General features: G+C 38.5%; 1 protein-coding gene across 2 annotated transcripts in view; it reads right to left on the bottom strand.

Annotated features, from left to right (window-relative positions):
* Positions 1-14,280, bottom strand: part of SNAPC3 (small nuclear RNA activating complex polypeptide 3) — a 35,920-nt gene that overhangs the window by 12,283 nt on the left and 9,357 nt on the right. For both annotated transcript variants that reach the window (XM_082467972.1, XM_082467971.1), the window contains exons 4-5: positions 6,873-6,977; positions 4,914-5,063 (exon numbers count right to left, since the gene is read on the bottom strand). In XM_082467972.1, coding sequence (XP_082324098.1) covers positions 4,914-5,063; positions 6,873-6,977 — 255 coding nt within the window. The remainder of the gene's footprint in view (positions 1-4,913; positions 5,064-6,872; positions 6,978-14,280) is intronic.

Here is a 14,280-nt window from a genome sequence, read left to right as displayed (position 1 = left end):
CTGCTTAGAAAGCTGCTGAAGGCATGAGCACTGATGTACAAACACAATAAACTAAACAAGTCTGGTTAAAAACACTCTCCAGGATTCCTGGAGCTAAGACTGATTCCCAGATCTGACTCACCACTGTGAGCAGTCATGACATGGTCAGAATAAGGAGGGTGAATTCAGATTTTTCTTCTTAAATTGATCTTATAAACTTATAGCTACACCTTGTTATTCTTTTTTCCCCCACAGGGTGGAGAAACTGCAGAAGACTGCTTCTCTTTTAGAAGAAAAGATAAATCTTCTATTTCCTGGTGTGCATACAGCCTTGAGATTCCACTTGTTTCTCTTTAATGTTTACCTTCAAAAGCACCAAGCTGGCAAACCTGAAGAACCCAAATATCTTAAAACCACTTTCAATATAACTCAAAAACTATGCTGGTCTCCATGCCAGTCACCCAAAAGACTGGAATACAGCCAGCCTTGTGGGACAGACAAACCTATCAAATAGTATCAGCATATTATTATAAAGCACTATAATGGACAAACGAAATGGGGCCAGAGTGGCAAACAGAGGACAATCAAGAAGAATCTCATATAATAAGTGAGGGAAAGGGCTTCCCACCCATGTTCAAACACTCAGAGGCATAAAAAAGTATGGTATGCTTGTGCCAGATAAATTCATTGTGGCTGAAAGATAAGGTGTAAAAGCAGGGGGTGAACAATATAGAAAGCTAACTTGAGAATCACCATTACAAAAGGCCTTATATGTCAGCCTAAGGAACTTGGACCACAGGCAACAGAGAACCACTGAGACTTTTAGATTGGAGAATGACAGGATCAATTTAAAAAAAAAATGTTTTCAAAAAGAACGGATTTATTCTTTTAGAGCAGTTTTACGTTTATCATAAAATAGGGAGGTGCAGAGGCCTCCCACACACCCCTCCCCCACCACACGCACAGCCTCCCCATTATCAACACCACTCACCACAGTGGTACATTTGCTACCAAGGGGGAACCTAAACTGACACATCATAATCACCCGAAGTCCACAGCTTACTTTACAGTTCACTCCTGGTGTTCGATCTGTCTTTGAAAGACATCTTGAGTGGCAGGTATGGGACAGTCTAAAGGTGGGGAAACCAGTTAAGAAGTCTCTATAATAGTTCCAGGAGAAGATGCTGAGGGCCCAAACTAAAGCATACAGCAGTGGAAAAAAAGAGTCTGGAGCTATTATGGCAGGATAAACAGCAACGGAAAGGGAGAGTTTCATCTGAAGAAAAAGGGAGATGGTAGAATAATGAGTTTAAGACTAACTGAGCTTGAGGTATCTGGGTTCATTTATTCAGCAAAGACTTGGGCACTTCCTCTGTGTCACACATCATCACAGGAACACATCACTGAACAAAACACAGTCCCTGCCCTCATGATTCAAGGGAAGGAAGACAGACAAATATATAACATGATGTTAGGTAGTGATGAGTGTTATTAGCATGTCGGGGAAGAGAATACTAATACAGGGAAAGACCTCTCTGTCGAGGCAACATCTAAAAGAAGAAGAAATGAGGGAGTGAGCCATCTGAATACCTGGTGAAGAACACTCTAGGGTGAAGGAACCTAAGATACAAAGGCTCTGAGCAGGACCCGGCTTAGCATACATGAGAAAGAGCAAGAATGGCAGGTTGTTTGAAGGCAACAGGTGACAAAGAGGGTGTTAGCATATGAAGCTGGGAGGCAGACAGGACCAGATAATGGACCACAGTAAGGACTTTGTATTTTATTCTAGATATAAGAGAAAGCCACTATAGACTTCCAAGCTGAAAAGCAACAGGATCTGACTGATACTTTACAGTTATCATCTGGCTGGTATAAAGGAGAAACAGAAGTGTGGAAAGGGGCAGGAGGAACAGTCACTAGGCTACTGCAAAAGTCCAGGCAAGAGATGATGGTGATTTAACCAGCCTGGTACCTGTGAAGGAGCAGAGACATGGGCAGATCCTAAATATAATTTGAAAGTAGAGCCAAAGCACTTGCTGATGCCTTCAATGTGGGATGAAAAGGAAGCAAAGATGATTCCAAGGTTTTTAGCTTAAGTAACCAGGTGTAGAATGAGTGTATTTACTGAGATGGGAACACTGGGGAAAGTACAGATTTGAGGAAGAAGAGAGAACTAGAGTCTGTTTTTGAACAAATTAAGTTTGAAATGTCTATTAGACATTCAGTAATTGTCAAGGAGGCAGTTGGAAAAAATAAGTCTGGAGTTCAGAGAAGATGTTGGGATTGGAGATGAAAATCTGGGCTAGGAATCTGGATGAGATCGCCTAGGGAGTATACACAGAGGAGAGGTCTGAGGATTGATTCAAAGGGCTTCATAACATTTACAAGTCAGGAGGATGAGAAGCATCCAGCAGAGGAATTAAAGTCGACAGGAAGAAAATTAGGTGGGTGTAACATCTTTTTTTTTTTAATAAATAAATTTATTTATTTTTGGCTGCACTGGGTCTTCCTTGCTGTGCATGGGCTTTCTCTAGTTGTCGCGAGCGGGGGCTACCCTTCGTTGCGGTGCGCAGCCTTCTCATTGCGGTGGCTTCTCTTGTCGCGGAGCATGGGCTCTAGGTCCATGGGCTTCAGTAGTTGTGGCTCACAGGCCCTAGAGCGCAGGCTTCAGTAGTTGTGGCACACGGGTTTAGCTGCTCCACAGCATGTGGGATCTTCCCGGACCAGGGATCGAACCCGTGTCCCCTGCATTGGCAGGTAGATTCTTAATCACTGCGCCACCAGGGAAGTCCCAGTGAGTGTAACATCTTAAAAGCCAAGTAAAGAAAGTGTTTCAAGTAAGAAGGAATATTCAATTGTGTCACATGCTGATGAGAGATCAAATAAGATGAGAACTAAGTCTATGGTGGCATTAGTAAAGTGATTTTGGTGGAGTGGTGGTGAATAAAAGTGAGTGTAAGACAAAGTGGGGGGAGAAAAAGAGAAACAATGAATTGAGGTACTATTATTAATTCTTCTTATTATTAACTCATTAACTCTTGAGTTAGTTTACTGAGAAGAAAGCAGAAAGATGAGATGGTAGCTAGAGGAAGATACAGGGTCAAGAAGAGGTTTAGAATGGGAGATGGGAGATATTACAGCCCACTTGTGTACTGATGGGACAGCCAACAGAATGGAAAAAACTGATGATGCAGGGAAGAGGGGATAAATACAAGAACAAAGTCCTTGGTTATGCAATGGGGGATGGAATCCAGTAGACACCTACATTGGCTTTTGATAGCAGCAGGTTTAGCCCATCCATTGTAACAGGTGTGAAGGCAGAATTGCATGGGCAAATGGGTAAATGTAGGTAAAAGACAATGGAAAATTCTTTTCTGATAACTTATTTTCTCAGTGAAATTAACAGCAAGGTTTTCAGCTGAAGGTAAGCCACAAGGAAAGGATGCTGGCAGTTTCAGAAGGAATAAAACAGTTACCTTGAAAAGTGGCAGAGTGTATCGACTATAGAGAGGTGGTAAAAATGCCAGGCAGCACTGAGGCTAAGTGAGAATGCCCAGTGACGCTTACAAATAATGGGTTTGGAAACCAAGAGAGAAAGAGATTTACAAAGATTGGAGTACACTTAAAACCATGAAAACTGGGGGGAAAGCCCAGAAGAACAATTTAGAATAAGAATTCAGATGAAACCTAAGTTATAATAACATCTGTATGGCTGGTGATAAAGGAATGAGCAAAAAGAAGAGATTGTGATGGTTCTTGTCCAAACTCTTATCTCCATTCTAGTTGTTCCAAACATCTTCTTAGTGATCTACAGGAGATGCTGCCCTTCTTAAGTATGCCAGTAAATCTGAGGTCCTCTGCCAGAGTTGTACCAGGTAACAGAATTAGGTCAAGCTTGCTCTATGATGAAATTCAGAAGGATCAAGGCCCCACTGTTATGGAGTAAGCAATCCCTTCTGGAAACTGTGGGTGGCCAGTCTGCCACTTGGGTCCTTTCTATCCTGATCCAATGAGTATGCAGGGTTTCTCTGTCCTTTTGAGAGCAGCACCCTGGGAAACACCAGCAAGGACTATCACCAGATATTACGTCCCTGTTTGCTTCGATCCTTGAACTAACAGGTTCTTCTATGGGCACTGATGCTCTTGGGTGGACTCCAACGCTTTGCTGGGGGCAGTTTTGACAGACAAACTCATACAGAGTTTGAAAGAGAAGAGAGTGAACAGCAAATTCCAATGCTACAGTGAGGTCAAAGTGTATGAACGTGGAACAGAGACCTATTGGTTAGAAAATTAGGTGGTCCTATGACCTTAGAAAGAAGAGTGTACAGAAAATGGTTGAGAAATAAATGGGAGATGAAGAAATCAAAACTGAATATAGCCTCATCTTTAAAAAGGTCTTGATGACAAAAAGAAGGGAAGAGGGACTTCCCTGGTGATGCAGTGGTTAAGAATCCACTTGCCAATGCAGGGGACACAGGTTCGAGCCCTGGTCCAGGAAGATCCCACATGCCGCAGAGCAAATAAGCCCATGCGGCACAACTACTGAGCCTGCACTCTAGAGCCCACAAGCCACAACTACTGAGCCCACGTGCCAAAACTACTGAAGTCCATGCACCTAGAGCCCGTACGAAGCAACAAAAGAGAAGCCACCGCAATGAGAAGCCCGCACACTGCAATGAAGAGTGGCGCCCGCTCGCCATAACTGGAGAAAGCCTGCGCGCAACGAAGACCCAACACAGCCAAAAATCAATCAATCAATAAATAAATTAAGAAAAAAAATAGAAGGGAAGAGATGAGCTTGATGGAATGGCATAGAAGAAGAAAGCATTCACCAGAATGTTTATGAGCCTGTTCACCTAAAATCACTATTTCCTTAGCTTATTATTATTATTTCCTCTTGTTTTATGAGTGTTAGAAAAAAAAAATCACCTTACTTTGCTGATGTGCTCAGGGGCTTGGTCAGGAGTGTTGCTGAATTCCCCACCAATCTGGAGGTCACTGACACAGCAAATTGAATCCCTCAGTTCCGTGAGCTTTTGACTGCCCAATACCAGCATCGTCTGGTATGGTTTGTGTTCTTTGTGCTACAAGTCAGACAGTAAATAAATCAGTGTTCACTTAGAGACAAAGCAATTAAACTATAAATCTTGTCATGACCAGATCTAAATTAAGTTACTAGTTTTCTTACTTTAAGTTATTCCCATAATATGGTGTCCTGTGTTTTCTTAGATTCTGCATTTGTCTACTCAGCATCGATCAATTATAGCTCCAAACTAATCGCCAAAGTTGTTTACATCTCCCCTGTGATCCAGAGCCCATACTCTAAAACCATCTCTTTTATCTAACTCTCATATACCAAGCCGATATTTCCCCTGTCCTAAGTCAATCCAGAGCCAGGTACCAGAAACTAGGGACAGCCTGATAGCCCAGAGCCCACTGGAATTATTCAAGATAGCCAATCCTAAACTGTTTACTCTGCCCTGCCATGCCTTTCCCATGGAAACCCAATAAAGGCTGTGGCCTATGCTTTTCCCTTGCCTCCTGACTGATACTGGTGCTTCCCCCTGTGGCCCTGCATGATGTGGCATACCCTTTCCCCTCAGGAGATGTAAACAATAAAAATCTTTCAATGGCACTGGCCTCTGGTGCTGTCACTCAGTCACCTCCATAAATTAAAATCCTATGAGTACAATTGAGACAGTTGGTGCTGTGGTCTGACTGCTCATGTTTGTCCAAAATTCACACATTGGAATCCTAAGACCCAATGTGATGGTGTTAGGAGGTGGGACCTTTGAGGGAGATTAGGTCATGAGGGTGGAACCCTCATGAATGGGATTAGTGCCCTTATAAAAAAGAAGTATGTAACCCAGAAGAGGACCCTCACCAGATGCTGGCATGCTGATCTCAGACTTCCAGCCTCTAGAACTGTGAGAAACAAGTTTCTGTTGCTTATAAGGTACCCAGTCTGTGCTAGTTTGTTATAGCAGCCAGAATGGACTAATACACTTAATAAAACTTTTTTAGTTTAAGCTAAATTTTATAATCAAGATGCTACTAAAGTGGCATTAACATGAAGCACCTTTGGAATATAACTTCACTGTCTTTTAAGTTTTCCTGGAAGTTACCTCATTGAAGTCAAGCAATCTATACACTACCCGCATGTTATAAATGAAGAGGTTTGGTTTTATTGGTTTTGTTTTGCTTTGTTTTGATTGATAATTTGAGATCTTAATCAAACAAGGTAATTAGTACTATTTCCCAGATGATTCATAAAAGTCTATTTATTCACAAGTGCAATTTATATAGAGTAATATTTCAATGAAACCTTATCAAAGTTTATGATACATGTATTTGGAGAATCAAGAATATATACACTCTGGGCTGGGACAGAGTTCTCTTTATTAGAGATTCTTAAGAAATTCCTGGATACCCCTGACCTGTTAACTTTCTGCATTTTCATCTAAGAAGAGCTGTCTTTAGCTAGTTCAGTAACTTCCCAAGAATTTTGAATTGGTGAAAAAAAAAACCCACCCCCTTCCTTCACTAGTTTTTCTGCAAAAAAAAAAAACAATCCTCAAGAATACATATTTTCAGAATCACTGTGGATTTACATACACTTCCAGTTGTTACTAATACAGAAATCAGGTATACATTCCAACGCTGTAACTGTAATCCTATTACTCAAGAGATAATTTGAAATCTGACCTTATTTACCATATTCCTTATATAAAAAAGAACCCAAGAATATAGACAGAATGTCATATGAGACAGCCAGCATATGCTTGCATTTATTTTGGTTCAAATAAGGTTCAAATAATTAAACTTCAAATAATTAAATTCTTTGACAAAAGTCACTCATATTATCTGTGAATCCAAAAGGTTTTACTACTGACCTTATGAAATATAACAGGGTACAAGATATTCACAGATAGGATAAGCTCTCCTTCTTCAATCATGTCTGCTGGATTTTCAGGCTTTTTTCCTATGGCATGTGACTCCTGAAGAAGGAAAACAAGTTAATAAAGACATTAAAATCAGACACTGTGACCCAGATCAGAGGCAGTGTAGAATAAGGGCTATAAGCAAGGGCTTGAGTCAGCCCTGGGTTTGACTCCTAATTCCATTTCAAGAAAATTGTTAAAAACCTCTCTAAGCTTTAGTTTCATCATCTATAAAAAACAGAAAATACTTATTTTACAGAATGGTTGCTGGAAATGTATAATAAAGCATCTAATAAGACATTTGGCACTAAGTGCTTAGCAATTGATGATTAAACAGGAGTATCACCTAATGTTGGTCTAATACTGGCAGTTACTAACACTTTTACATACCTCTTCTCATATTATCATGAAAGTTATTTGACAGATGAAGCTTAGATTCACCAATTTACCCAAGGTAAATCAGAGTTAGAATGCAAATACAAATCTGTTTGACTCTAAAACCCGTTTTTTACTACACTGTCACATCTTTAATCCATCAATACATCACACTCTCTTTTATATGTGCTTAATAACTATAAAATAGAGGCTACCAGGGAGGACTGGTTAAGAAGTAAAGGTGCAAAAGATGTTTTAAAAACAGGTGGTAGTGACATTGTGCAAAATGGCACAGCAGGAAGCTCTAGGGGATCAGTCCCTCCAGCAAAGCAACCATTAAGATGGAAAGAGACTGGAATCAACTATTTTGGCACTCTGGAACCTGATCAGACACTTGTATCAACCAGGTCAGTGCCTGATGAAGGAGCCAGCTGCTGATCTTTCCTAGGTTAGCAGAGGGTATAAACTAACTACCATGGGCTAAGAACTACCATCATTTAGCCCTGTTGCAGATGTGGAGACAGCAGCCTGTGGTCTTGGAAAAGGTGGCCGACACCAGGACGAGCAGTGGGATCTTGTTCTCCAAAAACTGGGGGTAGTGTGATTTGGTTGGTCTGGCAATGCCCTGAGGGCCTGGTGCAGATACTTGCCTTCAGTTTTACCAGCAGTGGCTTCCCCCAGCAGCATCCACTGGAAAATTTAAAGACACAGGACCCTTTGTGGAGTCAGACATTTAAGGAAATCTTGGTCAGGTCACTGGCTGACCAAAGTGATAATTAATCAGAAACATCAGTGACCATACGGGCATACCTTGGAGATATCACAGGTTCACCTCCAGACCACAGCAGTAACAAATACTGCAATGAAGTGAATCATATGAATTTTCTGGTTTCCCAATGCACATAAGTTATATTTACACTATACTGTAGTCTATTTAAAGTGTGCAATAATAGCATTATGCCCCCAAAAACAATGTACAGACCGTAATTTAAAACACTTTATTGCTAAAAAATTCTATCTTCTGAGCCTCAACAAGTTGTAGTAATAATGTCAATGTTCACTGTCACCAAAATAAATATAATGAAAAAGTTTGAAATATTGTGGGAATTACCAAAATGTGACAGACATCAAGTGAGCAAATGCTGTGGGAAAAATGGTGCCAACAGACTTGCTCAATGGAGGGTTACCACAAACCTTCATTTTGTAAAAAAAAACACAATATCTGTGAAGCATAATCAAGTAAAGTGCAATAAAATATGGTATGCCTGTACACAACAAGGACTACAAGTTGGAAAAATAGTTTGGAAATGTCACAAACAGCTCCAGCTCTCAACAAGTAAAAAACACACTCAGAATGTCTAGTTCTCAACAAAAACTTATAAAATACACAAAGAAACAGGAAAATATTGCCCATTCACAAGAAAAAAAAGAATTTGACAGAAACTACCACTGAGGAAGCCCAAACACTGAAATTACTAGTCTAAGATGTTAAATCAGCTGTCTTAAACGCACTCAATTAGCTAAAGGAAACCATAAACAAAGAACTAAAGGAAATCAGGTTCCTCAATAAGATTAAAAGATGATTTCTCGGGACTTCCCTGGTGGTCCAGTGGGTAAGACTCCACGCTCCCAAGGCAGGGGGCCCGGGTTCGGTCCCTGGTAAGGGAACTAGATCCCGCAGGGATGCCGCAACTAAAAATCCACATGCCACAACTAAGAAGTCCACATGCCACAACTAAGAGTCCGCATGTCGCAACTAAGAGTCCGCATGCCACAACTAAGACCCGGCACAGCCAAAAATAATAAATAAACAAACAAACAAACATTTTTTAAAAAAAGATGGTTTCTCACCAGTAACCATGGAGACAAGAAGGCAGTGCAATGATATATTTAAAGTCATGAAAAAAAAACAAAACAATCAACCAAGAATTCTACACCCTGCAAAACTAGCCTTCAGGAATAAAGGAGAAACTAAGCCATTTTCAGATAAACAAAAGCTGAGGGAGTTCATTGCCAGTAGACCTGCCCTATAAGAAATGTTAAAGAGAATTCTTCAGCCTGAGATGAAGACACTAGACAGTAACTTGAATCTATAAGAAATAAGGAACATTGGTAAAGGTAAAAACATAAGTAATTATAAAAGTCAGAATTACTGTACTTTTGGTTTGTAACTTCTCTTTTTCCCTATGTGATTTCAAAAGCAAAAGCCTAAAACAATATTTATAAATTATGTTAACAGACACATAATATATAAAGATGTTATCCGTGACAATCACCATATAAAGGAAAGAGACGGAGAGATATAGGACAATATATATATATATATACACACACACACACACACACACTACTGAAAAAGTTGGTATTACTAAAACTAGGTTGTTCTATGTTTAAGATGTTAATTTTAATCTGCAAGGTAACCACTAAGAAAATAACAACACATACAGAAGGAAAACAGAACGGAATCAAAAGGATACACCACAAAAATTCAGTTAAATACAAACTGAATGGAAGTAATGGAAGAACAGAAGAACAAAAAACATATATGACATACAAATAGCTAAATCGCAGAGGTAAATCCTCATCAGTAATTACTCTAAATGTAAATGGACTAAACTCTCCTATTAAAAAGGCAGAAGATTGGCAGGTTGGATAAAACTAGATCCATCTATGCACTCTCTACAACAGACTCACTTTAGATATGAAGACACAAAGAGACTGAAAGTAAAAGATGGAAAAAGATATTCCATACAAATAGTAACCGAAAGAAAGCTGAGGGGGCTATATTACTGTCAGACAAAATAGACTTTAAGTCAAAGAAAGGTTACAAGAGACAAAGAAGGGCATTATATATTGATAAAAGATACAATCCAGCAAGATACAATACTTATAAACATAGGCAGCTAACAATAGAACTTCACAAGATATAAAGTGAGAACGGAAGAGAAAACAGATGGTTTCTACAATAATACTTGGAGATTTCAATACCTCACTCTCAACAATAAGTAGAACATCCACATGGAAAATTAATAAGGAGATAGAAGACTTGAACAACACTATAAACCAGTTAGAACTAACAGACATATATAGAACACTCTATCCAACAATAGCAGAATATACATTCTTTTCAAGGGCACAGGGACCATTCTCTAGGATAGACCACCAAGTCTTAATATATTTAAAAAATTAAAATCATTAAAAGTATCATTTCTGGGACTTCCCTGGTGGCACAGTGGTTAAGAATCTGCCTGCCAATGCAGGGAACACGGGTTCAAGCCCTGGTCCAGGAAGATCCCACATGCCATGGAGCAACGAACCCCAGGCGCCACAACTACTGAGCCTGAGCTCTAGAGCCCGTGAGCCACAACTACTGAGCCCATGTGCCACAACTACTGAAGCCCGAGGGCCTAGAGCCTGTGCTCCGCAACAAGAGAAGCCACCGCAATGAAAAGCCCGCGCACCGCAACAAAGAGTAGCCCCCGCTTGCCGCAACTAGAGAAAGCCCGCGTGCAGCAACGAAGACCCAACACAGCCAAAAATAAATAAATAAAATAAATAAATTTTTTAAAAAAGTATCATTCCTGATCACAATGGAATGAAACTAGAAATCAGTAACAGGAGGAAAACTGAAAAATTCCATGTAGAAATTAAACAGCATGCTTTTAAACAACCAATGGGTCAAAAAAGAAATCACAAGGGAAATTACAAAATACCTTGAAACAAATGAAAACAAAAACACAACATAAGAAACTTATGGGATGCAGCAAAAGCAGTACAAAGAGGGAAACTTGCAGCTCTAAACATCTACATTAGAAAAGAACAATCTCAAACCAATAACCTAAGGAACCAGAAAAAGAAAACTAAACCCAAAGCTAGCAGAAGGAAGGAAATAATCAAAACTAACTCAAGAAGAAACAGAAAATATGAATAGACCTGTAACAAGTAAGAAAATTAAATCAGAAATTAAAAACCTCCTAACAAAGAAAGCCCAGGACCAGATGGCTTCACTGGTGAATTTATCAATCCTTCCTGAAGTCCTCCAAAAAATCTGAATAGGAGGGAATACTTCCCAACTCATTCTATGAGATCAGCATACTCTGATACCAAAGTCAGACAAAGACACTATGAGAAAACTACAGGCCAACAATCCTTATAAATATAAATATAAAAATTCTCAACAAAATACTAGCAAAACAAGTTCAGCAGCATATAAAAGGGATCACATATCACAACCAAGGGGGATTCATCCTCAGGATGCAAGGGTAGTTCAACAAATGCAAATCAATGTAATATACGACACTAATAGAATGATGGAAAACAACACATCACCTCAATTGATGCAGAAAAAACATTTGACAAAATCCAATACCCTTTCTTGATAAAAACATTAAATAAAATAGGAATCAAAGGGAACTTACTCAATATGATAAAAGTCATACATGAAAAGCCCACAGCTAAACTAATATTCTAATAGTTGAAGATTGATAAGGTTGTACACTTCTGCCACTTCTATTCAACAAAGTACTAGAGAAATTCTAGCCAGAGAAATTAGGGGGAAAAGGAAGGAAGGAAGGAAGGGAGGGAGGGAGGGAGGGAGGAAGGAAGGAGGACAGGTCAAGTGAGCAACCAAATTGGAAAAGAATAAAGTTATCTCTGCAGATGACATGCGTGATCTTCTACGTAAAAAATCCTAAAGAACTCACACACACAAAAAATCCTGTTAGAGCTAATAAATTTAGCAAAGTTGTAGGATATAAAACCAACACAAAAATCAGTTGTATTTCTATACAATAGCAATGAACAATTTGAAAAGAATATTAAGAAAACAATTCCATTTAAAATAGCAAGGAAAGAAATAAAATACTTAGTAAACAATTTAACAAAGGAGATGAAAGACTTGTACACACAAAAAAACTACAAAATGTTGCTGAACAAAATTAAAGACAACCTAAACAAACTGAAAGACATCTTTTGTTCATGGATTGGAAGACAATATCGTTAAGGTGACAATGCTACCCAAAACAATATAAAGATTTTATGCAATCCCTATCAAAACCTCAATGCTTTTTCTGTTCTTATTACAGAAATAGAAAAACTCATCCTAAAATTCGTATGGAATTTCAAGGGACCATGAATAATGAAAACAATTTTGAAAAAGAACAAAACTGGAAGACTAACATTTCCAAATTTCAAAAATGACCACAAAGCCACAGTAATCAAAACAATGTGGTACCAGGATATGGACAGACATACAGACCAATGAAATAGAATAGAGAACTCAGAAATAAACCTTATTTGGTCAACTGACTTTTAATAAAGGTACCAAAACCACTCAATAGGGAAAGGGCAGTCTTTTGCGCTGGGAAAACTGAATATCCACATGCAGAAGAATGAAGTTGAACCTTTCCCTTATACCATACATAAAAATTAACTAGAAATGGATCAACAACTTAAGAGCTAAAACTATAAAACTCTTATAAGAAAACAGGGTAAAATAAAATCTTCATGACGTTGGATTTGGCGATTGTTTCTTAAGTATGACACCAAAAGCACAAATAACGAAAGAAAAAAAACAGATAAATTGTATTTTATCAAATTTTAAAACTTTTGTACATCAAAGGACACTATCAAGAGAGTAAAAAGGCAATCCACAGAATGGAAGAAAATATTTTAAAGTTATACATATGGTAAGCGTCTAGTATCCAGAACATACAAAGAACTCACAACTCAAAAACAAAGAGACAAACAAGCCAATTTAAATACTGGCAAAGGACTCAAAGGACTTGAATAGACCTTTCTCCAAAGAAAGTATACGAATGGCCAAAAAGCACATGAAAAGATGCCCAACATCAATAATCATTAGGGAAATGCAAATCAAAACCATAATGAATACCACTTCACACCCATTAAGATGGCTATTATCAAAGCCTAGAAAATAACAAATGTTGACAAGAATGTGGAGAAACTGAAACACTCCTACATTGCTGGTGGGAATATAAAATAATTCAACCCCTGTGGAAAACAGTTTGGTAGTTCCTCAAAATGTTAAACCTAGAATTACCATATGACCAAGCAATTCCACTCCTTGGTATATACTGAAAAGAGCTGAAAATGGACTCAAACAGATACTTGTACACTAATGTTCATTACAGCATTATTTACGATAGCCAAAAGGAAGCAATTACCCAAATGTCCACAACAACAGATGAATGAATAAACAAAATGTGGTATATCCATACAATGGAATATTATTCAGCCATAAAAAGGAATGAAGTTCTCATGCATGCTACCGCATGGAGGAACCATTAAAACATTATAGTAAGTACAACAGGCCAGATACAAAAAGGACAAATACTGCATGATTCTACTTATATGAAATATTTATAATCGGCAAATCCACAGAAATGGAAAGTAGAACAGAGGTTACCAGGGGCTGGGGTAAGGGAGAATGGGGAGTTGGTGTTAATGGGTATAGAATTTGTTTGGGATGATGAAAAAGTTCAGAAAATAGTGGTGATGCTTACACAGCATTGTGAATGTACTTAATGCCACTTAAATGAACGTTTAAAATGGTTAAAATGTTAAATTTTATGTTACGTAAATTTTACCACAATTATAAAAATGAGTGAGAGAGAAAACAGATGCCCTTCTGCACTATTAAGTGCCTAAAACAGCATTTGGCTCGTAATAAGTTGTCAAGAACATGTACTGAATGAACCTATCACGTCTACTAACACTTAATTCCTCATTATTCATCATCTTAAATTATTCTGAGGGTTTTAGCTAAGAAATAATGGATTAGAAAAGAATATAGTTAAACCAAAATCAGGAGCAGAACAAAAATATCAGAAAGAGGGTGGTGAAAGGCATGAAATTAGCCTAATACAGAGGGCAAGACCAAAGTAAAAGCAAAAATAAAGGCAGAGATCTGATAGGAAAATGTGCCATCAGTTGAATTTTTTTTCTTTTTTTTTTTTTTGGCTGC

Source organism: Balaenoptera physalus (assembly GCF_965194825.1).
Source record: "Balaenoptera physalus genome assembly, chromosome: 7".
Lineage (NCBI taxonomy): Eukaryota > Metazoa > Chordata > Mammalia > Artiodactyla > Balaenopteridae > Balaenoptera > Balaenoptera physalus.
This window is presented reverse-complemented; position numbering and strand designations above follow the sequence as displayed.